The 26770-nt window shown below is 35.3% G+C and overlaps 5 protein-coding genes across 8 annotated transcripts; 4 read left to right on the top strand and 1 right to left on the bottom strand.

The window, feature by feature from the left end:
- On the top strand, positions 1-2512 carry LOC100499961 (uncharacterized). The gene is made up of 4 exons (NM_001251719.2): positions 1-31; positions 141-295; positions 1782-1907; positions 2175-2512. Exons 2-4 carry the CDS (start codon positions 142-144, stop codon positions 2390-2392), a joined length of 498 nt encoding a protein of 165 aa, NP_001238648.1. The 5' UTR covers positions 1-31; position 141; the 3' UTR covers positions 2393-2512.
- Positions 2513-4204: 1692 nt separating this feature from the next.
- On the top strand, positions 4205-5597 carry LOC100808379 (chlorophyll a-b binding protein 3, chloroplastic-like). Its single transcript, NM_001289335.1, is given in 3 exon segments — positions 4205-4429; positions 4519-4580; positions 4842-5597. Coding segments are annotated over 3 exon segments (831 nt in total). The 5' UTR covers positions 4205-4276; the 3' UTR covers positions 5458-5597.
- Positions 5598-7239: 1642 nt separating this feature from the next.
- Positions 7240-10201, top strand: LOC100807306 (transmembrane 9 superfamily member 12). The gene is made up of 2 exons (XM_003519639.5): positions 7240-7436; positions 7795-10201. The coding sequence occupies exon 2, from the start codon at positions 7854-7856 to the stop codon at positions 9837-9839; it is 1986 nt and encodes a 661-aa protein (XP_003519687.1). The 5' UTR covers positions 7240-7436; positions 7795-7853; the 3' UTR covers positions 9840-10201.
- Positions 10202-11430: 1229 nt separating this feature from the next.
- PAL3.1 (phenylalanine ammonia-lyase 3.1) lies at positions 11431-14087 on the bottom strand. 2 transcript variants are annotated; one of them, XM_003518532.5, is made up of 2 exons: positions 13616-14087; positions 11431-13368 (listed from the first exon to the last, which is right to left on the bottom strand). In XM_003518532.5, the coding sequence occupies exons 1-2, from the start codon at positions 13981-13983 to the stop codon at positions 11625-11627; spliced, it is 2112 nt and encodes a 703-aa protein (XP_003518580.1). In that variant the 5' UTR covers positions 13984-14087; the 3' UTR covers positions 11431-11624. The 2 variants fall into 2 exon arrangements, with proteins under 2 accessions (XP_003518580.1, XP_006575757.1); XM_006575694.4 differs by having other exon boundaries at positions 13621-14008.
- An 815-nt stretch (positions 14088-14902) lies between these two features.
- LOC100787343 (uncharacterized) lies at positions 14903-22129 on the top strand. 3 transcript variants are annotated; one of them, XM_006575693.4, is made up of 21 exons: positions 14903-15079; positions 15148-15857; positions 15950-16015; positions 16179-16322; positions 16408-16529; positions 16694-16858; positions 17085-17190; positions 17509-17614; positions 17704-17814; positions 18233-18396; positions 18516-18633; positions 18990-19214; positions 19360-19568; positions 19928-20095; positions 20207-20312; positions 20398-20535; positions 20705-20863; positions 21048-21254; positions 21387-21581; positions 21671-21742; positions 21836-22129. In XM_006575693.4, exons 1-21 carry the CDS (start codon positions 15032-15034, stop codon positions 21992-21994), a joined length of 3498 nt encoding a protein of 1165 aa, XP_006575756.1. In that variant the 5' UTR covers positions 14903-15031; the 3' UTR covers positions 21995-22129. The 3 variants fall into 3 exon arrangements, with proteins under 3 accessions (XP_006575756.1, XP_006575755.1, XP_006575754.1); XM_006575692.4 differs by having other exon boundaries at positions 14969-15857; positions 16182-16322; XM_006575691.4 differs by having other exon boundaries at positions 14970-15857.
- Positions 22130-26770: the final 4641 nt, after the last annotated feature.

Here is a 26770-nt window from a genome sequence, read left to right as displayed (position 1 = left end):
GGAGGCTGAGGCATCTCTCTCTGTTTTCTAGGTATGTGCAGTTCCTCAATTAGAGTTTGGGCGAGGATTCCAATTCCATAACCATTCCCTGCCATGCCACCTTCTCTGCTTTTGCTAACTTTTTTTTTTTTTTTTTGTAGAATGGGAGCTGGGCGTGAAGTCTCCATCTCACTTGATGGAGTGAGGGACAAGAACCTTATGCAGCTCAAAAAGCTCAATCTCGCTCTTTTCCCTGTTCGTTACAATGACAAATACTATACCGATGCACTCGCTTCCGGTGAATTCACCAAACTAGGTTCTACTCTCTGCTTCTTTCTCACTTCCGTTTTTTCACATTAATTCATTGCTTCGGCTCTTTCATTCACCATTACTTCACAATCTTTATTCTTCCTACCTGTTACGTACTTCTTTCTCCTTGCTTATGTATTTCTGAACCAGCTACTCTACTGGGTTTATGCTGTCAGGGTTTTGTTGGGGAGTCAAATTCAAAACAAATCACTTGTGATCCATTTCAAATAAATAAATAAAAAATGAACTCTTTTTTGTTCCAATTAGTTACTTGTTTGCCTCCACAAAGCTTCCCATGATTAGGGAATGATCTGATGGACAACAAGTTGGTTGCCAAAACATATATTTGATAGTTTTTTCCTTTTATTTGATGCTGAAGCAGAAGCACGAGTGTGTCAATGTCTGTATCTTGGCTTGTATATTCCCTTTGAGATTTTCTTAAGCTTACTGCACTTCAGTTCCTGCACAGGTTGTCTTTAGCAATTTAGCTTCCTTCACATATTAAAGCTCAAGATTCTGATTCCACTGTAGGATATTAGGTCTTATAATCCATTATTAATATATATTCCTCTGCAAGGGTAAGGCTGCATACAATGACCCTCCTCATACCTTCGCACTGCAAGGAGCCTTTGGCACCGGGTACATTAATTTTTTTCATACTCATTGTTGTCAAAATTGTGAGTAAGATCAAAGGATTGCCTTCTGATTCCCTTGCGCGCTCTCACTCAATTAAGCCTAATCACATTCTCTAGTCTCTATTGGTTTTGTGTTATGCCTTCCATTGACCATCATCTGCATTCTACTTCCAGCACCAACATCTTTGTTTCTGCCTTCAAGGTTCAAGCTTCGTGCCTCACTGCCTTCAAGCTTCTTTTTTTCTGCCCTTGCTTTATGTTTTAGATTGCCATTGAGGATTACTTATCTGACTTTTTTTGTATGTAAACTTATGATTGTGAATTTTCAATTTTAGTTTAGTTAAATATTGTGATTTAAGCGTTATTTTTTGTGTACACATGTGTTAGTATAATTTTGCATTTTTAGTAGGATCTTATGATTCATGTTACGATCTGGGTTATATAATCTTCTACTCCCTTCCCGGTCTTAGCTAGGATCTTGATTTTGACAACATTGGATATGCTGATGGTTGGAGAGCTCTTTTGAATTGATTTCCCCCCTTCTTTTTTCTGCTTTATTTAAGGAGAATTCGTACTCCCTCTTTGCTTTTGGTAAATTTATCCATGCCTAAAAAAATGTACAGAGTTATCTTTATTGGAATACAACACAAGGTGTCTTCAATACTTAATCATGTGCTTTTGAAAGCATTTGGACTTAAGAGTTAACATGCAAGCATTTCTTTAATCAAACCAGCTGTTTGGTATCTCTGCCCTTTCAGTTTGGTTGATAATATGAATGATACACAAAGAAGGGATGGGTATACAAGGGACCTATAGAATGTGTCTAACACCATTGATTACTTTGCCTTTGTCTTTCAGCTTACTATAGTGATATTTGTGTTGGAGCGATTGCGTGCCGGCTGGAGAAGAAAGAAGGTGGGGGGCAAGTTCGGGTTTACATCATGACATTAGGTGTTTTAGCACCTTACCGTGGACTTGGTATTGGTAAGCAAGAAACGGAATATCTTTCCCTGGTGATTGAAAGTTTAATTGATCATTCTGTTAATGACTTCTTGGTGTGGATACCTGTCCCAGTACCACAAATACAGATTAATGGTTTGTCATGAGGTGCAAGCTTCATATTGGGAACATGTTAATTTACATCTGGCAACAATCATTGTTTCAAAATTTATCCCTTCCTTTTAAGCTTGTTATGTACATTGTTTTATAAACTATGCAAGTTTTGTGATGTGAATCTTGGGATTTATGCAGGAACAAGGCTTTTGAATCATGTTCTTGATCTTTGCTCCAAGCAAAACATTTCTGAGGTTTACTTGCATGTGCAGACAAACAATGAGGATGCCATAAACTTCTATAAGAAATTTGGATTTGAAATTACAGAAACAATCCAGAACTATTATACAAACATTACACCGCCTGACTGCTATGTTCTCACGAGGTATACTGTTCTAAGCACAACGAAGAAATAACATTTCAGATTTTGAGGGGAAGTAATCAGAGATTGTTGCATTGTTTTATGGGTTTTGCCATGGATGTATTACACTAAGGTTTTTTATGTCCAATGCTAGATTTTAAACAGCAAAGTTAGCTAAAAAAAAAAAAGGAAGCACTTGGAGATTCTCTTGCTAAGGTACCATCTTAGAAGCAATTTATTAAAAACTATCACAAATTATTAATTTATTATGATAACTAAAAACTATCACAAATTATTAATTTATTATGTCAAAGACTAAAAGAAGCAATTTGTCAAAATCTAAGATAAAAAAAAATAGCTTTAAATTTTAGGTACTAAAAAAAACACTCACTTCAAAATCAAATACTAAAACATTAATTAAGCCTTTTTTAATCAAGTATCCTTGGCCAAAAGTCAATAGCTAATATCTTGAGACATTAAGATTCATTTAAGAAATTGACCTCTCTCAATATATATTTTTTCATTTGTATGAGTTAAAAATTAAATTCATAATCACATGTTTAAGAGATAATATTATTTATTAATCATGTCACATGCTTATCTACATTGTATGGTCAAGACTAAATGTTTTTGACTTTGGGTTATATTAAAATTTAAAACTTTGTGAGCAATTATACCCAAAGTTAAAAATATTAGCAAACCAAACATAACATTAGTTTTAATTTTGTACTTTAACCGTACTTTTTGTCTAGTTATAATTATTTATATTTAGTATTTTTATAAAAAATATTCAATAGATAAAATTAGTGTAATGTGTGACATGTCCTTTATTTTTTTAGATTAAATAAAAGTATAATATTTTTTTTAAAATGAAATAAACAAAATGGTTTCCAAGTGCTAATTTTAGAGTTTTTCTTCTTCTTTCTAAACAGTCCATACTTTTTTTTATTATAGTCTATACTTTCTCTTTATTAATTTATACAGATTAACCTCATCACTTTGCATTATATTTTTCTAAGTTAGTGGAGATAATTTTGAGTGAGAAACGTAACATTAACAAGTTTAATTGAAATTATGAGATCCAAATGTGAATAATTAGAATAAAGGAAATCAAAATCATGAAGATAAAAACATGCATGAAATAATACTTTTTTAGTACTTATTAGTTTTACTTCTTTTTTTAACCCCTCTATTTGACGTTCAAATTACAAAATAATTAATAAGTTATATTTGTTTAATTTTTTGACATAAAAAAAAGTTAATTTTTGGTTTGACCAGTCTTCAGTTTTTTTTTTAATAGATCAGTTTACTAGTTTAAATCAGTTTGATTTAATTTTAAACATCTCTAATACAACAAACATATATGCTACAATTCATATGAATAAGGCAGAGATGAATAAAAGAAAAAAAATGTAAGATGAATGACGAGATGCAAAGAGATAGGAAAAAAAAGTGCACTGTATAAACTATTATATAGTTTGCTATATGAATATAATATCTTACAATAATTTGCATCGCGGCAAAGAAGAAACATAAGTAACTATTTTGGCATTTTAATGTTAGACACGGATCCTAGGTATTTAATTTATCTCAATTGTTTGGTATGGTGAAATTATCCTGCAAAAATTCCACGTGGATAGAGAGTTGAGAGTAAAGACGATGGAAGACATTATCCACACAATATCCCATCCCTTATCGGATTCATCATACTACGTGTACACAATTGGTTGGAGAACTAGATCATAATCTCATCCTCACTACACTGCGTCATTCAATATCCACCAGGAGTTCGATACTGCTTTTACATGCGGGCCAAGGTAGTGGCTCAGCGTGCCCCATATCTTCCACCCTTTGGCTATTCCTAACCATTGAGTACAACTTCACATTTTAGAAGAATACCCCCTCTTTTGCTGCATCAGAGGAGTTGTAAATTAAGAGCATGGCTGCACAAGCTCTTGTATCATCATCTTCTCTTACCTTCTCAGCGGAGGCTGCAAGACAAAGTCTTGGACCAAGATCACTCCAATCTCCATTTGGCTTCTCCAGAAAAGCCTCCTTTCTTGTTAAGGCAGCTGCTACCCCCCCTGTCAAGGTCTGTAATTCCTCTCTCACTCAATGTGTTTTTATATTTTTATCTACACTTGTACTTAAAAAAAAAACTCTCTTTCTTTTGGTGTTCAGCAAGGATCAGACAGACCTTTGTGGTTTGCATCAAAGCAAAGTCTTTCTTACTTGGATGGCAGGTAAATTTCATCCTTGTTCATTAATAACTTAATATAACGATATATAAACTTCTCATAAGCTCTTACAGAATAATTAAGAAGATAAAATGAAGTTTATTTCATGAGTTAAAATTAGTCTATGCATAAGTTAATTCATTTAATCTAGTTATTTTGTTTATTCCGTTAACACTTATGTATCTATGCTATTTATAAGTGTAATAAATAAATGAAATGGCATGGTGGTGGTGGAATTGAGTTGATTTAGCATCATTTGCATTGCAGCCTTCCGGGTGACTATGGATTTGACCCTCTGGGACTTTCAGACCCTGAAGGAACAGGAGGGTTCATTGAGCCGAAATGGCTAGCATATGGTGAGATAATCAATGGTCGTTATGCAATGTTGGGTGCAGTTGGTGCAATAGCACCTGAAATTCTAGGCAAGGCTGGTCTGATCCCTCAGGAGACAGCACTCCCATGGTTCAGAACGGGTGTGTTCCCACCTGCAGGAACCTACAACTACTGGGCAGACTCCTACACACTGTTCGTGTTTGAGATGGCACTGATGGGATTTGCAGAGCACAGAAGATTCCAAGACTGGGCCAAACCAGGCTCTATGGGCAAACAATACTTCCTAGGACTAGAGAAGGGTCTTGGAGGTTCTGGTGAGCCAGCTTATCCAGGAGGACCTTTCTTCAACCCACTAGGCTTTGGTAAGGATGAGAAGTCCTTGAAGGATTTGAAGCTCAAGGAAGTGAAGAATGGAAGGTTGGCTATGTTGGCAATCTTGGGTTACTTTGTTCAAGCTCTTGTCACAGGTGTTGGCCCATACCAAAACCTCCTAGATCATTTGGCTGACCCCGTGCACAACAACATCTTGACCAGTCTCAAGTTCCACTGAATGTATTATATGTTATTTTACATATTCTTTACGTTGCCAAAACTCAACTACCTTTCTACCTTTCTATATCATGTGGACATTTTGTTCCTTGGTGTGGCGCTGTAAGAAATGACATGTAAAACAACTAGAAACATTCGACATCTTTCTTGTGTTATCTCTTTGCTCGTTAGATTAACCGTCCCTAAGCTTTTATTTATTTGAGCCTTCTTCCTTCATTCCAAATTGCTCGAGTCTCACGACAATCTTGTTAAACTGGAATGAATCCTATACACAAATGTGTATCTTTTAAGGCAATAGCTTAACTCCCAAACATTTGTTTCACAGCAACCTCAAATATCAAACAGCAATCAAGTCACAAGATTTTAATTTTGGTCCACAATTAGGTATTTGAAAATCATTTTAATTCTTTTCTATTTTGAGTCTGAATTAAATATTTTATTTTAGAAAACTAAACTCATTGACCAAGAGTAAAAAAAAGGCTAAACGCTCTTGGAGTGCTTTTTTATATTCAATGCATAAGATTTTTTTTTTTAAACACTATGCATAAGATTTAAACATGTAACTTAGTTTGTTAAGAGAAATTAAGTTTTTTTGTCCCTCGAATCAAATCACGAGGTTTAATTTAAATTTCATTCAAATTTGATAAAAATATATTATATGCGCACAAAGATTTTTTATGTGTATTTTGCGTGGTCAGAATTTGTGCGGAAAGATTATATGCATACAAAGACAAAAACTGCTGGAACAACAAGGACCGACCAAGTGGTGTGATTTAAGAAAAAATGAAATTAAAGTTGATATTTGGTAAAATTTTATTGAGGTTTATTGTAATTTTTTTACACTATCAATCAGTTGAAAATCATCTTAAATTATGATTCAAAAGTTTTGTTAGTATTGAATTTTATTTAAGAATGACTTAAAAAAATTAATTAGTATTACCTATATCATATATGAACATGATATATCTATCTACTTTTCATGAGAATTTTACATAATCATAGTTAAATGTACTTAATTTAGGTTAATTTACTTTTACAAACACTTAATTGAAAATTATTTTGATATCATGAATGTTATTACATAGTGTTGATAAAACATTTTTAAATGTATAATTATTAAAAAAATATAACCTTTTGATTTGAAATTAGGCAAAATTGTATTTTTAGTTCCTCATTTTGTCTTCAATTTCGGATTTGATCCCCCATTAAATTAATTCATAAATTTTATCCTCCTATTTTCTAAAATCATGCAATGTTGGTTCCCCAGGTCATGATTGGACGTTGACCGTTAGCAAATGATATTGACTGTCACGTGTCATGTTCTTATTGGATCATGACTGTCACGTGTCATGTTCTGATTGGTCAATGAAAGCAACAATGCATTTCATCTTTCAGGGAGTTGACATCCAATTAGAGCGTGACATGTGGCAGTCGTCATCCAATAAGAATGTGACACGTGGCAGTCAATGTCACTTGTTAATGATCAACGTCCCATTGTAGCCTGGGAGACCAATGTTGCATGATTTTACAAAATAGGAGGATTAAATTCGTGAATTAAATTACTAGGGGACCAAATCCAAAATTGAAAAAAAACTGGGAGATCAAATTTACAATTTTGCCTTGATATTATTAAAAGAGTAAAAATAATACAGTGTTACTTCCACATAATCAGCGAATAGTTAGTCTGGAATATGATTATGTGAGGTGCAGGAAGCAAAAATCTAGATTCACCTGAGAACAAAAACTATAAAGCAGGCCAGGCGATCCACGAAAGGGTCAAACAATTAACTAAAAACAGAATATGAAGCGAAGGTGGGCTTGAGTGGGCCAAGCGTTCAGCAAGAGCAAGTAGTAAAGTATCATTTTCATTTTGGCGAACGAGTGCGAATCTTTTTTCTCTTGTGTTGTTATTTTATTTCATCTGCATCTGCATCTGCTACGTTGTGTTGAGCAGTGAGATCTGTATCGCCAAAATTCATGGTAACCTCTCTAACCAGATCTCTTCCTTTTCACTTTGCAATATGCTTTTGCTCCTGCATCCATTAATTTTACATTCCTCGCCTTTTTGCTTCTTCTTTTATTACTTGTTAGCTTTCTCAATGAACCTGTTTGCTGTTATACTTTACTCTTGTGATCTGATTCTCGGTTTTTAAGCCGACATGCATTGCCTTTTTCTTCTCTTCTTCTTCAAAACTATTGGATCTGATTTCAATATGTTGATATTATTATTATTATTATTATTATTATTATTATTATTATTATTATGTGCTTGCATTTTGCTGTTTTTTCCCCCTCAAAATCTCTGGCCTCTCATGTTAAAATGCTTATTCCATTGTAGATTTCGTGTTGAATGCATCGTCCGAGTTAGGTTAATTTTTCGACATTTTTTGGTGTAAAATGGAGGTGCCAACTAGGAGAAAACCCGTGATCTACTGGATTTGCCTTTTCGTCATTGTCAATGCGTTTGTACAAATTAGCAATGCATTTTATCTTCCGGGAAGCTACATGCACACTTACTCAAATGGAGATAATATATATGCCAAGGTTAATTCATTGACTTCTATTGAGACTGAGCTTCCCTACAGCTACTACAGTCTCCCTTACTGCAAGCCCCTTGGTGACATAAAGAAAAGTGCTGAGAATCTTGGAGAGCTCCTCAGGGGAGATCAGATTGATAGCTCTCCCTACCTTTTCCGCATGAACGTTAATCAGTCAATCTACCTCTGTACTACGACCGCCTTGAAAGAGAATGAGGTAAAGCTACTGAAACAAAGAACTCGTGATCTGTATCAAGTAAATATGATCCTTGACAATTTGCCTGTTATGAGGTTTGCCAATCAAAATGGGATTAAGATCCAGTGGACGGGGTTCCCTGTTGGGTACACACCCCCTGATGGCAGTGCTGATTACATCATTAACCATCTCAAATTCAAAGTCTTGGTTCATGAATATGAAGGAAATGGTGTTGAAATCATTGGGACTGGGGAGGAAGGTATGGGTGTTATCTCTGAAGCTGAAAAGAAGAAGGTATCTGGATATGAAATTGTTGGCTTTCAGGTTATCCCTTGCAGTGTTAAGCGTGATCCTGAAGTCATGACAAAACTCCACATGTATGACAATATCTCTTCAACAAACTGCCCATCTGAGCTAGACAAGTACCAACCGATTAAAGAGCAAGAGAGAATATCATTTACATATGAAGTTGAGTTCGTGAAAAGTGATATAAGATGGCCATCGCGTTGGGATGCTTATTTAAAGATGGAGGGTTCCCGGGTGCATTGGTTCTCCATCCTAAATTCACTGATGGTGATCTTTTTCTTAGCTGGTATTGTCTTTGTCATTTTCTTGAGAACTGTGAGAAGGGACTTGACACGGTATGAGGAGTTGGACAAAGAGGCACAAGCACAGATGAATGAGGAGCTTTCTGGATGGAAGCTTGTTGTGGGTGATGTATTTAGAGAGCCTGATGGTTCAAGGCTTCTCTGTGTGATGGTTGGGGATGGGGTTCAGATTCTTGGAATGGCTGCTGTGACTATTGTTTTTGCAGCCCTGGGTTTCATGTCACCAGCTTCCAGAGGTATGCTGCTTACTGGGATGATAATTTTATATCTTTTCCTGGGAATTGCTGCTGGATATGTCAGTGTACGTCTATGGAGGACCATTAAGGGAACCTCAGAAGGGTGGAGATCCATTTCCTGGTTATCTGCTTGTTTTTTTCCTGGAATTGCTTTTATTATTCTGACAGGACTGAATTTTCTTCTCTGGGGCAGCAAAAGTACTGGTGCTATTCCCATTTCCCTGTATTTTGAGTTGCTCTTCCTCTGGTTCTGCATCTCAGTTCCACTTACCCTCATTGGAGGATTTATGGGGACAAAAGCTCAGCAAATTGAATATCCCGTGCGAACTAACCAGATTCCAAGGGAGATTCCTGCACGTAAATATCCATCATGGCTTCTTGTTCTTGGGGCAGGAACTCTTCCGTTTGGAACCCTTTTCATTGAGCTTTTCTTTATCCTTTCCAGTATCTGGCTTGGGAGGTTCTATTATGTATTTGGTTTCCTGTTGGTTGTTCTTCTATTGCTGGTTATTGTTTGTGCTGAAGTGTCAGTGGTCCTCACATATATGCATCTTTGTGTGGAAGATTGGCAGTGGTGGTGGAAGTCATTCTTTGCTTCAGGCTCTGTTGCTCTTTATGTCTTCTTGTACTCCATTAACTACTTGGTTTTCGACCTGCAGAGTTTGAGTGGACCTGTCTCAGCTATACTTTATCTCGGCTATTCCCTGCTCATGGCAATTGCAATCATGTTGTCAACTGGAACCATTGGCTTCCTTATGTCATTTTACTTTGTGCACTACTTGTTCTCATCAGTAAAGATAGATTGAAGTTTGCTTTGCTATCTCTCACCAACTAAGCAAAAGGCATGCTGGAAGATGAATTTTTCTTAAATAGTATAACTTTTGCTTAATTCTTTTTTGTAGCTCTATTGCTTTGCAGCATGTTGAGTGGGGAAATAGATGCCTTGCTGATTGCAGTAAATAGTTGCCACTCAATTTTATGTTGCTATGCGAACTACAGTTTGTTCCCCTTTCTATCTGTCTCTCCCGTAAGTGGTTTACTCATTCAACTAGTGTTTGGTATCATTTTGTTTCATGTGATTTAGTTTGTTCAAGTTGCTTGAGGAAGTTGTAATTGCACAGACTGTCTTATTCCTTATTCTTTCAAATATCAAGAAAAATTAAAGGGATACTTCTAGATTTCTTGACGGTATCCACTGTGCTTTTGGGAGTTCGAATATTTTGCTTTCAAGGATTGGAAAGTGACTTCTTCGTTTACATGATTTTTCTTAGTTTTCCACATATCCGGCTTGGCATTATATTACTACTTCCAGTCCTTATTAAAAGGTCTGAATCAAAAGTTTCTTGGTTCTTTTTATAAGGGTTAATCTAAAATGTCTCTTACGGTAATTATTTTTTTACAATAAGTCAGTTCTGGAATGGCTTAACAGTAAGAGAAACATAATCTATTAATTTAGGATTAATGCTCTCAATTAAATTAACAGAATTCTTTAATTCTGATGATTAGTTAGTAGGGACCTTAGAATAAGGAGCAGAAGTAGTACTTTTTTTTTACTGCGTATTGTTTCATACTGAGTACATATTTTGTTGTGGATCTGCAAAATATTAAATAAATGTACTGGAAACGGCCTGTGAAAATAGACCTGTCCACAAGTCACTCTTAGACGGAATAGGATGCTGCGATGTTCCTTTTTATATTTTGATAAAGACAAAACAAGTTTAATGGATCGTATGCAAGTGAGTCTTGTTATAATGTTTGTGTCTTTATCTTTTAAATCATGAGAGAGAACATGCAAGGATCTATGCACATGTTTGTTTTCACGTCTGATTAGCAATCGACGTGGAAGCTACAAGTTGCGGCAACAGATTAAATGCACGTAGTATCCCTATGATGTGAAGCCAAATAGATTCTAAATTTGTTTTAAGTAGATAGTTTGTGTGATTGGCTCATTTGTCTGTGCATCTAACTCTCTTGATTCCGTCAATCTCATCGCAAAGGGAAGCCACCCTCTCCTGCTGCTGATACTAGTATCAGCGTATCACCTTTGTTATGAGTTGGGTTTGTTGTTTGGTTATCATGTATCCAAAATGAAAAAGAAAAACATTTATAAATTACAGGTGTTTCGTTTCGTATATCCTTCTGCGTTGGTTTCATATGGTTCTATTCTAATGACAAACTCCTGGATACGCTAGCAGTGAAAGAATTACAAACCTTTGTTAGGTTTGTTTCTTCTGGCTACTATTCCCTTGGCCAGGCTCTTCAATTTATTGTTTATCCAGTTTGGCAAGCTACAAGAGAAACTTTTGCGTGGATCTTGTCTGCACAGGCTGTGTAGAGTAAATTGATTGGTAATTATTTTATATTTAATAGTTACATAAATTTGTGAGACACAATTACTTTATAACTAAAGGAATGACGTATTCGTTTTTTTTTTATTGATTTAGTTGTATAGATAAGGCGTACACTGGAAATCCACACTAGTTTCTCTTAACTATTTAGTTATTCAAATCAAATCCTAAAACAAACATCATGAAAAAAGAAGTTGCCTGCTAGTTATTGTCAAACATCGGCAGATTACTCCTACACATTAATTATATTGGGATGGGAGACCCTTTCCAATCTCCAAGACATTCCAGAATTGGGTCAACAATCTTTGCTTGACACATGGCTGTATATACTTTTTCAAATTCCTCATCGGGTGAGAGATTCTTTTCTCCGGTGAGCAACCCTATCTCTAACTCCTCCCTCACAAACTTGTACAGTGGATATGACCTACACTCCTTTATTCTGTTTGGAATTGCTGGATTGCCATTCTCATAAGCTACCCTTGCATTTTCAACTTCCTTTGGCAAGAGAGACTTCAATTCATCCTCAAAAGCTCCTATCTTCTCAAAAATCAACAAGCTCACATTCTTGTCATTAATGGCACTGATGTGTGCTTTCTCATAAAGTACTTGCTTTAGTTTTGGCATCAAGGGGTACGTAACATTGGAGGGATCATCAATGTAGGAAAATACGTACTCTCTATCGACCACTTTAAGCAAATCTTTCTCACAAAGTCGAAATGGGTTAATTTCTTCTTTGCCTTCTGTAATTAATGTTTTCTGTGCAACTCTGCTTACAGTATTCTTGACCGTACTCTTGAAATTTTCCTCCAAATGCCTCAAGTCAATAGCTTGGCAGAGTGCAACCAGATAAGTCGAAGACATGAGCTTTAATATCTCAACGGCTTCGACAGTTTTCAAAGCAGAAATTAAGCCCAAAGAGTTCACATCTTGGTTGTGCTGCTCAGCACTTTGCACATGGCTCGTTACTGGATTTGCTAGATATTGAAGTTCAGAACAATAAGCAGCCATGGCAACTTCAGATGCCTTGAAACCGTAATCCAGACTTGGGTTTCTACCAGCAGAAAGATTTGATGGCAACCCATTGTTATACAAATCATTGACTAGCTCAGTAAATTGGGCAAAGATGAGTTTGCCAATTGAAGCAACAGCTAAACGTGCATTATCCATTGAAACTCCAATTGGGGTTCCTTGGAAATTACCACCATTCAGTGCCTTATTCCTTGTGACATCAATCAAGGGATTGTCATTTACTGAGTTTATTTCCCTTTCAATTGATTTGGTCGAATACCGGATGATTTCAATCTGTGGACCAAGCCACTGAGGAGAAGTTACAAGAGCATAACGATCTTTTCTTGGCTTCTGCAATGGATCTGGCTGTTGCAGTTTAGCATCTTTGACATAAGAGCTTCCATCTAGAATGTGTTCCATAATAGCTGCAGCTTCAATTTGACCAGGATGATACTTCAGCTTATGTATTAGATGATGTGTAAATTCTGGCTTCCCTTGCATGACTTCTGCAAAAACTGCTGATAGAACTTCGGACAATAAAGCTAATATGTTTGCCTCAAAAAGCACAGTAGAAGCTACGCCAGACCCAACGGCCGTGCCATTTACGAGGGCAAGACCTTCCTTGGGCTTCAACTCAAAGAACCCAGAATGTAGACCTGCTAAATGGAAAGCTTCCTTAGCATTAAGTGACTCTCCAGAGGGTCCAACAGCTTTACTATTTCGCCTACCAGTTAGCAATGCAACAATGTAGGACAGAGGAATTAGATCACCAGACGCAGTAACTGTACCACGTAATGGCAAGATGGGGGTGACATTGTGGTTCAGTAGTTTCGTGATAGCTTCTAGGATTTCAAATCTGATTCCTGAGTAGCCTTGAAGAAGGGTATTAACCCTCACAAGCATTGCTGCTCTTGTTGCTGATTTAGGCAGTGTGTGAGATAACTCTGTCTGGTAGCCAAATATTGCGCAGTTTAAAAACCTTGGGAAGGAAAAGAAGAATTTAATTAGAATGCAATGGTCTTTATACTGTCATCTACTAATATATATGTGCGTGCGTGTATGTGTGTGTATAGGTTGTTGTCACATATATCAAACGTTTGTAGACTAAAAAGTTTTATTTGAAATGGCTTTTGATTAGTTGGTGAAAATCTTTAAACTCAAGGAACAATTAGAGCTTTGACCATGAAGTTGCATAATAGTATATAGTATAGAGAGTTGAAGCTGACCTAACCATTTCCTTCTGAAGAGCAAGGCCTTGTTGAGTTTGCCTGTGGGAGGCAGCACCAAAGCCGGTGGTAACACCATAAATGGGAGTGCCTTTGTTAATGTTTTGGGTGATCCAGTCGCAGCTGGCGTCAACGCCTGCCCTTGCAGACTCTGAGAGATCAACCTTAGCCTGCAAGTTATGGTTGGCATTGGCAACAGCAACAGCAGCCACCTGTGATATAGTTAGTGTCTCCCCGCCACCCAGAGAGATAAGTGGCTTCCGGTATTCTGCCACCATGCGTTTTACTTCTTCAAAGTGGCTACCCTTGAGTGAATCTGCTGCATGGCTCCAGTTAAGAGGGTCATTTTCTAGAATAATGGTCGCCATGTTCACAAACAAGAGATCAAAAGTTGTAAGGTTTTGAGAGAGGCTTTGAAGCTTTAAAGAGAGGAGATGGTAGTGCTTGGTTGGTGGGTACTGATATGTGTCGGGGTAGGTGGTTAGGTATTTCTTGACCTTTCATGCATAAGTGTAGGTGGTTAGGTATTTCTTGACCTTTCATGCATAAGTGTTACCATTGACCGAGTCATTTTTGGCATAACCATAACTTGCCGGCTAAAGTTACATTTTACTACTCTTCTCTGCATAAAAACATGTTACTTAAATTTGTTGTTGATAAAATTTTATAAATATACAAATATGTATTTAAACGTTTTAGCATCAACTCAAATTTTTGAATGATCTAAGACACATTATTCTTAAACCATTCAAAGATAGTATAATGATTAATTAATCATGAGTAGTAATACTATAAAAAAATAAAAAAAGTTGTATAACATTGCAATCATAATATCTTTTTTAAGAAATGCATATTATGAAATGCTACAATGTTAACAACATCACGATTGTATGATTCAAAAGCTTTAGAATGTAAATTGTCTTGTTGAGGATAAAGTACAGTGAGTATGGTTATCCAAGAATAGTACGCAAATATCTCAAAAAAATAAAAATAGTACTGTATTATCGAATCTACGCCCGTGATCAAGTTGAATTAAATTATAGGTAATGTGGATGATTAAATTGTTTAAACTAATATAACTTATACATTATTACTATTATAATTAGTTTTATCTCAATGTCATGATGATGGTCATAGTTATCGTCTTATATATATATATATATATATATTGTAAGATTAGTAAACATAAATGTATATTTGACATGGGATGTGAAAATTATAATTATGAATTTCTTAAAATCATATCTGATACATTCCAGATGTATAAAGTATTGTATTATATTAGTGTGTGATATAAAAAGACGAAGAAAGAATTATTTGTGACGCAAGAAGGTTTGAAAAAGGAAAAGTAGCCGTTGGCAAGGTAGTAGTAGTAGTAACCGAGGCGCGGGGGCACTGCATTAGTTGTTTGCCAAGATGTTCACCCAAGGTCTGGACGAGAGCGCAATCCAATGGATCAAGCAGGTCTCGTCAGATTCCCTTCCTTTTCTTTCTTTATTAGCTTCACTTTCCAATTTCTACCTACATTACAGGGATCAAAACCACCACTTGATGTTGCCGACAAACTCACCGATCCATTCCCACCGTCTCCTCTTTTCAGCACTGCTAACACTCTTAATTCTCCCCTTCTGCCTCCCTTCAAGTTCCACCCAGCTTTATTACAACCGCGCAACCTCGCCTTTGCCACCGGCGGCTATGGCGCCGGTCCCGATGACAGTTACGAAAGCATGGATGATGCCAATTTCTCCGATGAGGAACTCTCTGCTCCCAACAACCTTGACTTCTCGGACTCTCCAACACCACACAACTATGACGAGGAACAATTGTTTCCGTGTAAAGGGCGCAGAGAAATTCTCAAGACAGGCTTGGCCGATCAAAGCCTAACCATTCAGGTTCCCAACACTGTCAGAAGATTCACAGATGGAGAAATGGGTTTCAATAAATGTCTTCAAAGGAACCTCACTCCAGCTGGCACTGCCGGTGTTCAGCTTCAAAAGCAATTTCACCTTCGCAATGACACTCTTGGATTGGGTACTCCAAGTGCCCCTCCCATCATTGATTCTGAATTTCCACTGGAGAGGGATTCAGAATGCTCCATAAGGAACGAACCAACTGACCCTGGATCTTGGCCTTCAAGGGAATCTCTGGATTTTAATGATGGCACAAAAAGTGAGACTTCAATTGAACAAAAGCCTAAGGCCAAGACTGTTGCTGAACCCACTGTCACTGAGCTTGCTGAAAGGTACTACTGTGTATTGCATTCTCTAGGGAATTTCTGTTTGGAATTCTCCTTCCTAACCAGCTACAGTGTCCTTTTAATATTCAACTCTGCAGACTGGACAAGACTTTTACAGATGACATAGAAAGACACACCCCTCATTTACAATATTACAACACCAGGTACTGTCAATCTTCAACTTTTACTTTCTCTTAAAGAAATATTTAGTTTAGATTGGATCAACATTAATACTTTGCTAATTATAGTAAAATTTCATTAATATAGTTATCTTGAAATTTACATTTATATGCTCACTTCCTTTTGTGGAATGTTATGTTATTTCAGCAGTTGCAATAGTCAATTCGCCTGGCAAACCCTTATCACTTATGATGCCTGCATACGTTTATGCCTACAAGCATGGGCAAAAGGCTGCACTGAGGCCCCAGAGTTTTTAAAAGATGAGTGCCTAGCTCTCCGAAGTGCTTTTGGGTGGGTTCCATTTTGTTTTGCTAACACATTTCTTTTGGTTTCATTTCTTGTTCTCCTCATTTCTCTTATTTCTCTATTTCCATAGATTGCATGAGTTCCTGTTGCAACCTCGAGGTGTAAAGCCAACTGAAGGCAGAAATAACAGGAATTCAGAACAAACACTTCCCCTGAAGACTAAGAAGGTTGTAGGGAAAATAAGAGTGGAAGGTAATCTTACAATCTCAACAGGTTTTCATCATTCAAATGTAATATGATTATAATTGTACATAGACATATTTTAGAACTTCCGAATGTAATTATGTTTATAACATTGGATCTCCTTCAAACAACTTGAGAGTAGAATAATCTGACATCCTATATGAAAATTGCAGTGAAGAAACTACGAATTATACCAAGACAAAAACTTAAGATTACAAAGTCACAGCGAGGATCAATCTACATGAAAGCTGGGGTGGAGTATGTCCGGCATGTTTCATCACTTGTGAAAAATGGCATAAATTCTATGAAGGCAGCCTCCTTCTCATTGGCAGCCGAAGGTTCGTTTATCTGAAGGTTTCAGCAACTCTTTCATTTTATAGTTTAGAAATCTTTTTGATCTTGATATGAGACTTGTATTAGACTGAAACAGTTACATATTATCAGGATTTAGGAGTCATACTCCACCTAAAGAAATGGGATTTTTTAATATAGATTTTTTTTCTTCATAAACACCAATGTTTTTATTGCAGAATGGAATTAAAGGTATCTGTTTTATTCTTGTAGAACCGCTACATTGTTTGATCCAACTTAAGAGTACAACGGAAGAAAATGAATCAGAGCCATGTTCTGCAATTCTTTTGCGCCCTGGAAGTGGAGATTACCATGATTTGTAAGTTTCAGTTTTTTACTTTTATGTTTTAATTGGGAAAAGTATTTATAATTGACCGGCTGTTAGAAAATAGCGAAACATGATGGTCGGTGAAGGTTTTCCAAATGCATTATGGCACAATATAGTAGTAGACAATCGTAACAGTTGATATCACACACTATGCTTTATGTTCTAAGTTTCTTCCAGTACACAGCCTAGTGTATAAGATGGCAATTTACTTTGTACATTCTTTAAGGCAATCACATGTTGTCTTGATTTCTTCAATTGTTGAAATACACATAATAATCATAAAGATCCTGAACTCTCACCTACTTTCAGTTTCCCATTGAGCCAAGGGGATGCTTTAATTGTAGAAGTCCAAGATTCGAAAAAGGTAGTCCATGGTGAAGCCAGGATTCCAATGTCATCCCTCAGTGATAATCCTGTATGAGCTCTACCCTTTCATTGCCCACAGATATTATTCTCTCCCTTGCACCTTCCACATTTACATAATGAATTATCTTGAATGTGCAGAGTGACAGAATTCGGTGGTGGCCAGTATATCATGATGAACGTGAATGTGTTGGCAAGATCCAGCTCTCTATTGGCAGTACAATGACAAGCGACGAGAACAATCACATAAAGGTTTTGTCTCTACCAAAATTTAGTTCAATAAATCTTGTTTTATCAAATAGAAATATTCCAAGTTGACATATCAGGATTAAGGCAAAGAAGTAACAGTTTATGAAACATCTTAGATGGAATATATCAGAAAAATTGTTCTCAAGAACTAGATTCTTTCTGAGATTAACCATGGAAAGGATCATACCTATCACTGTGTTTAATCAAATTATCATTTGTTGGTATTAAAAGAGAAAACTATTGTAATTTGGTTGGACAAAGGATTTTTTATTTATTTATAGAAAAGGCTCATCGTGATTTTAATATTGTTTTATCTTGGTTCAAAACTTTTGGCCATTAAACACCAGCATGGTCATTTCTGGCTATGCTGTTCTGAGCATAGATTCAGGTTTTCATTTGCCTGGTTTGTACATTTCTGCAGAGTGCGGCTGTTGTGGAAACTCAAGCTTATGATTTATTATTGGAGGGTGCCATGCGCGCACAAAATTTCCACTCCCGAAACTTGCGTTTAAATGGGCCTTGGAAATGGTTGTTAGATGCATTTGCAGACTACTATGGAGTTTCTAATTCATATGCCAGGCTGAGGTATTTTGAATGTCATTTGGGTGCCCCTAAAAATATGGAAAAAAGAAACAGTTTTCTGATATTCTTTATGCTACATGATTTTAATTTTTCTCCACTTACCTGTGGTGGTCTTCTTGTAGATATCTATTACATGTGATGAATGTGGCAACTCCAACCAAGGACTGCCTAGGGCTTGTGAGAGAGTTGCTTGAACCCCTCATAAAGGCCAGAAGTGAGAGGAGTCTGACCAGGCAGGAGGTAAGTCATATATATTGCTCTCTTTCCCATTGCAGTAACTTACCATATCATGTACTTTGGTTTGCTTAATCTTATGTTGTTCCAGCTTCCCATAATTCAACGGCATTAGTTTAGAGCTCAGACTTAATACCATCATACATATCTTAACACTTGAACAAAAAGAAAAATGATATGAATAGAAAACTAGAGTAAAAGTTCCCTGAATCGCTTGTATTTCTGTTGTCTTAAGTACCTTGAGAAATCTGGTATTTATTCATATCTAGTGCTGTCTCTATCTAACCAAACTTTGTAATTCATGATTATGGAAATGGATGGTGGTGTAACAGTTTTCTCTGTTTGTTTGTTTGTTCTCACAGAGAAGTATACTTTCAGACTGTGAAACTCAAATTGAAAGTCTTCTAGCGACAGTTTTCGAGAATTACAAATCGCTAGATGAAAACTCGCCAACAGGTTTAACAGATCATTTTGGTTCAGGATTTGATTCTGCTGCACCAGCTTTGGATCCTGCTGTTCAAGTCTACACAAGTCTTCATGACATACTATCTCTAGATGCTCAAACTATTCTAAGAAACTATCTTCAGGTAATTCCAAATTTGCACTGTTACTGATAACTGATGCTCTTGTTCAACATAGTTTCAAGCATGGATGTTTGAAGTAGATTTATGGCTGCATGTAAAGCTTGGTTTTCCTTTTTTGGAGCCTAAATGAAAAGGTTACTGTCAACAGACTGCAGCAAGAAAAAGGTGCAGAAAACACATGATGGAGACTGATGAATTTGTGTCAAGCACCTCTGAAGGTTACCTAATGGATACCATTACCATCTCAACAGCATACCTGAAGATGAAGAATCTTTGTGTTTCAATAAGAAATGAAATTCAGGCAGACATAAAGATCCACAACCAGCATACGATCCATGGTCAGCATATATTTCCAAGGTAATTGGCTATATAATAAGTCTATAACAGCTCTCTTTAGCAAGTTGACAATACAGTTAACAGTGCATACAAATTGCAATTCATTTCTCACACGTAAATTATAATGAGAGGATTACATTTATCTATTTTACTTCCCCTGCATGGGAGATGCAATTGGTCTTTATTAAATCTAAACATTCTGCAACTTTCAATTAGCTTAACAGAATGTTATTTTCTTCTGTTTCAGTCAGAGTTTTTCATTATCAAAATCTGTACCCATACATCCAATGATAGCAATCAAATTCCCTTGTTATTTTTTCTCCATACATTTTAATTTTGGTTCATCATAGATTTTCTGAGTTCTATTTTCCAATTTTCAGTTCAATTGACCTGACAAACATCACAGCAGCAGTTTACAGCACAGAGTTGGGTAAGAGACTGAGAGCTTTCCTTTCTGCATTGCCACCATCGAGTCCACAGGCACATGTAAATGAGCTTCTAGTTGCAACTGCAGATTTTGAACGGGATTTGGAATCATGGAATATAAGGTTTGTGAAAGAAACTTCTCCCATGCTAATGCAAAATGCAGTACCAAAAAAACTTCAGATTCCCCAACATTAAAATATCATTTCTGACACACAATACTCTTCATGTTCCAGTCTTGTGCAGGGAGGTGTAGACTCCAGAAATTTGTTCCACAACTATATCATGGTGTGGATACAGGATATGCAACTTAGTTTACTTGATTTATGTAAAGCAGAAAAGGTAGTAGTTATTTTATTTAAGCTGCTATAAATGTAATAAAGCACTTCAGTCTATAAATGACTTGACCTCCCCAATAATGATACAGGTGCCATGGGCTGGAGTAACCACAAACCACTCCACCTCCCCATTTGCCGAGGAAATGTATGAGAAAATCAAAGACAACCTTACCCTTTACGAAGTTGTAATCAATAGATGGCCTCAATACTCACTTTATTTGGAAAATGTAAGTTCTAAACTAGAGATATTTCTATTAAACTAAACCATCAGCATTCAGGATATCTTTTTCTATAGTGTCTCTCTCCTCTCATATATATAAACAATTCCATCTCCACTGTATAAAACATGTGGTGTACCTTGAGTTTGCATTTTTCTTACCCTTTTCTTTCTGTAAGGCTGTTGCAAACATTGAAAGGGCAATTGTGAAATCCCTTGAGAAACAATACAGTGATATATTAACTCCTTTGAAAGATAGCATTCAAAAGAGACTTCACTTGCAAGTTCAAAAGATAGCAAGAAGACAATCAGCTACTGTTCATTTGGTTCCTAATCAAGTAAGTTCTCTGTATGTTTGCATTAGGTCTAGATTCTAAAATCCAGCTCAATTTAAGTACTCAAAATTTTAAGCCCCCTCAAACTTTTGTGGCACAATAGAAAACATGCAGCAATTTGGTTTCTATCTATATTGTGTTTTTATATATTGAGATATTTTCTTATAACATTTTGTTTTATCCACAGTTGGGAATATTCTTGAACACCATCAAGAGGATTCTTGATGTCCTGCATTGTAGAGTGGAAGACATCCTAAATTCATGGGCATCCTGTCTACCCGTCATTGGAGATAAAAAGACACTGTTTGGGGAGCAAATGAATGGAATTACTGTTCTCTTGAGAACCAAATACAAAACTTATTTGCAAGCAATAATAGGGAATCTTGTCAACAGTGTAAGATCATTCAAACTCCAGTTTTATATGTCAGTTCCGTGTTATCATAAAATGGATAACAATAGTAACCATAAAGTTTTTGTTTAGAAGCCTCAAATATTTATTTACATTTGATACCATTGAATTGTTCAGATACAAGCTAATCGGAACACAAGGCTGAAAAAGATCCTTGAGGAAACAACAGAAACAGACGGAGAAGCAGAAGTGCGTGAAAGAATGCAGTTGCTGAATTCACAACTCACTGACTTCATCTCCAATCTGCACGAGGTCTTTACCAGCCAGATTTTTATAGCAATATGTCGCGGATTATGGGATAGGATGGGACAGGTAACCAACTATTCTAAAAACTCCTATATTTTGTTGGTTGGTTGACATTTTTCTCGGATCTAAATTTATTTTCATTGATTTTGCGATAGATTATTTTGAAATTTCTCGAAGGGAGGAAAGAAAACAGGATATGGTACAACGGCTCTTCATATGCTCTCGGGGTAAGTCAATATTATTAGATCATGTATGCAGCCTTTTTCTGATGATGTTGATTGTAATGTTGTACCGTTGACGTTGATTGTTTCACTTTGTAGATATTGGATGATACCTTTGCTTCCCAAATGCAACGATTACGAGGAAATTCGTTGCAAGAGAAGGATATTGAGCCTCCTCGCTCAGTGATTGAAGCTCGATCTATTCTTTGTAAAGACACGGCAAATGCAACCGATACATCTAATTACTTGTATATATAATTTAGCTTTATATATTGCCAAATTTGAAATCTCTTTGCAGACTTCAGAGGTTGAATAACGTGATAGCTAGGGGGCCATTATTCTCAATTAATGTATCTTTTGCGAGAAAATAACGATATATATTTGGTCATGTAATTTGACCTGACCGGTGACTCTGAGACAGCTGGAGTATAGGCAAACTGACACTTCAGTTATTCAAAAGTTGTTGAAGTTCAACCGGACATAACATAGGTGAGTCGGTTTCCATTTCAAGATGGGAGTAATGTTGGATAGCTAAACGTAAATAGGGATGAAAACAAAAAACCACAATCAAGAATATGGAGTGCTCACTGGATTTGATTAAACCCAATCAATATCCCAATTAAAAAATCGAATTGGATTGACTTTCTGTAATTTTTACATTTCCGACTCAATTCAACTCAATCATAAATGAGTTGAGTCGAATTGGATTAATTGAGCTTTAATATCAAAAAAATTATAAGAATAATTTTTTTTTCATATTTTTTTTCCTAACACAAAATGAACACAACATACAACAATAAAGCAAGTCCAGGAAGAGGAGCATAATAAACATAACGGAATCAATAGAAGCGCACACAACATGATGCAAATGACAAATGAATCTATAGATAGGACAACCAAAACAACCAGTGCTATGATAACATACCAGGGTCCAATTTTGACTAGTAACTATCACATCTAAAATGTCCCCAAACCCGACTCGTGAAGATGGGTATTGGTGGAAAACAATATTAATAAATTTTTATTGTGTTTATTAAATGAATGTTTTATTCAATTAATTGTGTTTATTTTAAAGACATTTTCCCCCTTATCACGACATTGAGAAGATAAAAACAAATAAGTTAGTATTAAAAAGTTTTTATTGCTCCCTTCGAAGGTAAAAATGAAGAAGTTGGTGTTAAAAGTAAATATGAAAGTTTTTAACACTGTAAGATATTTCTTATAAAAAGAATTGGAGGTAGTACATCATAATATATATAAAGATATTTTTAACGGTAAAAAAAATATACTTTTATATTTTATTAACTTTAGATAGAAGAATTAGTATCAGTATAATTGATATTAAATTTACTCATGACAATATTAATATTACACACTGGAAATTAACCAAGCACAACAATTTCATATACCATACAAAAAAGGCTATTAATCTCATGTCTAGTTTGTTAGTAGTTTCACTCCCTTTACTTTTCATATTATTCACATTCATTTAAACTTTCTTCTCTCATTTCATCGTACATCTCACACTCCTACTATGCATCTCAAACTCCTACTATGCATCTCAACTTTCCTTAGTTCTCTTGAACTACAGTTCTTTTGAAATCTTTAGTGCACCAAAAATCTTCCACCGGTGACAATAAAAAATCTCTACTATCATTCATGAAATCTCCAACTCAAGTCTCTTTATTCTCATGTAATTATGGATATTATGCTTGAATTTTGAAACTCTCATCACTTTATCCTTGTCCTTAAAATAACAATTGACTCCCTCTTTTAAACTCTCCCAAAAGAATAGCAACAAAATTACCATCCATACTTGTTTATTTTTTATTTTATCTTTATCTTTCATATACATATTCCTCTCTTATTTCAAACTATTGCCTACAAAATCATATTCCTAAATCACTATTGTATCCATTTTCACACTTTCCTTTCTTCCCAATTCTTGCAAATCTCGTTATCGATACCAAAACCCTACATTTTGGGGGCAAGAAGTGTATTCGATTCCTTGTCGTCGCCAATTAAGGTACATGCTTCTACTTTTGAGAACATGTTTGTTTTCCCATGACTGTGAATCATATCTATATCCCACTATTTTGACTTAGGGTTATGATTTTCGTCCTTTTTGCTAAGCCATTTTCTCTTTGTAGTCCTTTGATTCTACTACAAGATACTCCATTGATGTCTTAATAAGTGTCCGTTTATCTTTGATTTTTTTGTTTCCTTCATAAAAGTTGTTTATATCACGTTATTTCTCAAATCCTTTTGAACCTTGATTCTAATTCAACTTTTTTCCCTTTCCCCCATTTCAAAGCAATGCCACTTGGATCATAATTTGCTTTTTTCCACCAAAAGACCCATATTCATCATTGTTGTAATATAGTCACAAGTTTTCGATATGCAAAGCAGGAATAAATATATGTTGAGGAAAAGGTGAAATACCATGTTTTAAGCGTATATCGTGATTTATACTTAGTGTTGGCATCATTGATTTGTATCGGCTTTCGTGGAAAGCATTTTATCCCTGGTTTTTTTTTTTTGCAGGAAACCCTAACTCAAACATTCATTTAAGACAAAGCTTGATTTGCCTTGTTAAGTATGGGAAACTACGCACGATAGGGTTTGACGACTTCAACCTTATGTTCTTTAAATCCTAGTGGGGAATTATTGGTACATCGATTGACCAATTTGTCTTTGACATCTTTCTTAATCTATAGAAGATAAAATAAGTTAATGAAACTCTTACAACTCTTACTCACACGTATGATGATCCCAAGAAAGCTTTCTGATATATATGAACTTATTGCACCGTGTAATGATGTCATTTATAAGGTTGTGAAAAAGTTGTTGCCAAGAACTTTGATTAGTTATTCCCAAGTGATATCCTGACACCAAACTAGTTTCATTTTAGGTTGATGTATTATTGATAACATCTATTTTATCCTGAAAACATGCATCCAATAAATTGCATGTAAGTCAATAAAGGTTGGATGACCTTCGAGTTAGACTTGGAAAGAAGCCTGCAATACACTAGAACACACATTTCATTTGCAACATTGTGGACATGCTTGGTCTCCTACCTTAGCTTAAGGTAGTGTTCTACTACATTTCCATGACATCGATGAAGATAAAAAGGAATGCTAGGCCTATAACCTCGTTTAGAGTTCTTAAGGTACATGTCAGGGCAACCCTATATCACCGTAACTCTTTATTTTATGCCTTAAAAGATTGTATCATTGCCTCATAGATGTAGTCTAAAAATAGAAGAATCCTTTTGTTTTGGTTGCATGTTTGCAACAACATGATCTCACATGTTGTTTAAAAAAATGAGATTCTAGTAGTTGCAAAAGTTTCATCAACCAAAATCCAATTAATAACGATTATTTGAGATATATCATACTTAGGGTCCGAAAAGGAGGTGAGTCTTAACAAATCTCAGGTCTTCCTTTTCTAGAAATGTCAACCCAACGATGACAACAAACTATAGTCATTATTATCTTGGGTTAATATCTTGGTGCACCCATGATACACCAGAGAACATCAAAAGACACCATTTTTCTTTACATTAGATTGCATAAGGAAAAAACTCTCTTGTTGGTAGATGACTACATTATCTTTTGCAAGATGTATCTTTTTGGAGCATTCATTGGTACGTAATGTAAACAATATGCATATAAGTTTTAGTTTGTGAAGAAGCTGAATGCACGTGTCATAATTTTATATGGGGAAATACGACAAACAAACGATAGTGTCATCTCAAAGCATGGAAAAATTAATAAATCAAAGAAGATGTATTAGGTTTTTGGACTCTTCGAACATTAGAGCTTCCTATATCATGAAATTAGTGTGATTTATGGTTAGTTGTCCCTATAGACTATGGGTTTGTATTACAAGATTAAAATATTAATTTAATTACTATTAATGAATGTAGAAACGAGAAATGAAAAGGAGAATGGTGAAAAATATAATAATCGGAAGAAAAAATAATGTGATGATATAACTTATGTATATAATATAATGAAAAGAATACTTAATAATTCTTTTACGAGTATTATTTCCCTTAGATATAATTAGGGTTTGTTTGGTTTAGGTGAAAAGCGAAAGGGAAAAAAAGAAGAAAAGAAATAGGAAGGGAAATGATTATATAATTTTTTTGGCAAGAAAGAAAATGAAAAATAAGAAAGTTGAAACTTTTCTTTCATTTTCGTAATTGTGTAAAAACAAATTAAACAACATGGATATTTTTTCAATAAAAATATACAAAATTAACGACATTTCAGTCTTTTTCCAACATAACCGCACATTTCTTTCTCCATTACACATAAGCATAAAATCAGATGTGTACGTCTCATAATTTGTTCCCATTCATTTGATTTCATATTCCAAAGTGAGAAAACTCTTGCCTGTATTTTTTCATGTACTACTTTGATATCATCTCTCCATCTTTCATGCGTTTCAAACAAATCATTAATATGCACGTAATCAATACATACATAATCAGTGATCTCAAATTTTTTATTTTTTTGAAATATAAATGCATTGAAATTTAATATAAAAAATGTTTACTGTATTGACCTAATCAATCAGACATTTAATGCGATGCTAAAAAATAAAAAAATTGTTAATCAATGATCTCAATTTAGCATTTATATTTATTAAAAGTTCACAAAATATATTAAAATCTCATTTAGTTTGACCGCTGATTTAAATGTTACTATAATACTAATAATTACTATTAATGAATAAATGATTAAGTTTTTAATAGTTCAAACGTATCTTTTATGTTAATGAATCAATGGTTATTTTTGTTGTAGAGATAAGGTATATTATTAACCATCGGATACAAAGTTAAAAACTATGAGCAGAAAGGGGATAAAGAAATGGAGAAAATAATTAGTTAATTAATAATTGGTATTAATGATTAATAATGAAGGTAGGAAAAGAAGGGAGGGAAAGAATTAGAAATAGAAAATGGAAAATATTCAAAAGGGTGATTCCCTCGCTCGGGAAAATTAGAAATATGGATATTAGTTC

The sequence above is a fragment of the Glycine max genome, chromosome 2, assembly GCF_000004515.6.
Source record: "Glycine max cultivar Williams 82 chromosome 2, Glycine_max_v4.0, whole genome shotgun sequence".
Taxonomy (NCBI): Eukaryota; Viridiplantae; Streptophyta; class Magnoliopsida; order Fabales; family Fabaceae; genus Glycine; species Glycine max.
Note: the sequence above shows the minus strand (reverse complement) of the source record. Positions and strands in the feature narration are given on the sequence as shown.

Excerpts from the sequence above, each read along its gene's own strand:
- LOC100499961 (NM_001251719.2), top strand. The coding sequence starts at position 142 with ATGGGAGCTGGGCGTGAAGTCTCCATCTCACTTGATGGAGTGAGGGAC. Across the intron at positions 296-1,781 it reads CGGTGAATTCACCAAACTAG|CTTACTATAGTGATATTTGT; the intron begins GTTCTACTCTCT and ends TTTGTCTTTCAG. Across the intron at positions 1,908-2,174 it reads TTACCGTGGACTTGGTATTG|GAACAAGGCTTTTGAATCAT; the intron begins GTAAGCAAGAAA and ends GGATTTATGCAG.
- LOC100807306 (XM_003519639.5), top strand. The coding sequence starts at position 7,854 with ATGGAGGTGCCAACTAGGAGAAAACCCGTGATCTACTGGATTTGCCTT.
- PAL3.1 (XM_003518532.5), bottom strand. The coding sequence starts at position 13,983 with ATGGCGACCATTATTCTAGAAAATGACCCTCTTAACTGGAGCCATGCA. Across the intron at positions 13,369-13,615 it reads CTTCAGAAGGAAATGGTTAG|GTTTTTAAACTGCGCAATAT; the intron begins GTCAGCTTCAAC and ends TTCCTTCCCAAG.
- LOC100787343 (XM_006575691.4), top strand. The coding sequence starts at position 15,067 with ATGGATCAAGCAGGTCTCGTCAGATTCCCTTCCTTTTCTTTCTTTATT. Across the intron at positions 16,859-17,084 it reads CTTCTCATTGGCAGCCGAAG|AACCGCTACATTGTTTGATC; the intron begins GTTCGTTTATCT and ends TTATTCTTGTAG. Across the intron at positions 20,096-20,206 it reads TTGGAATCATGGAATATAAG|TCTTGTGCAGGGAGGTGTAG; the intron begins GTTTGTGAAAGA and ends TTCATGTTCCAG.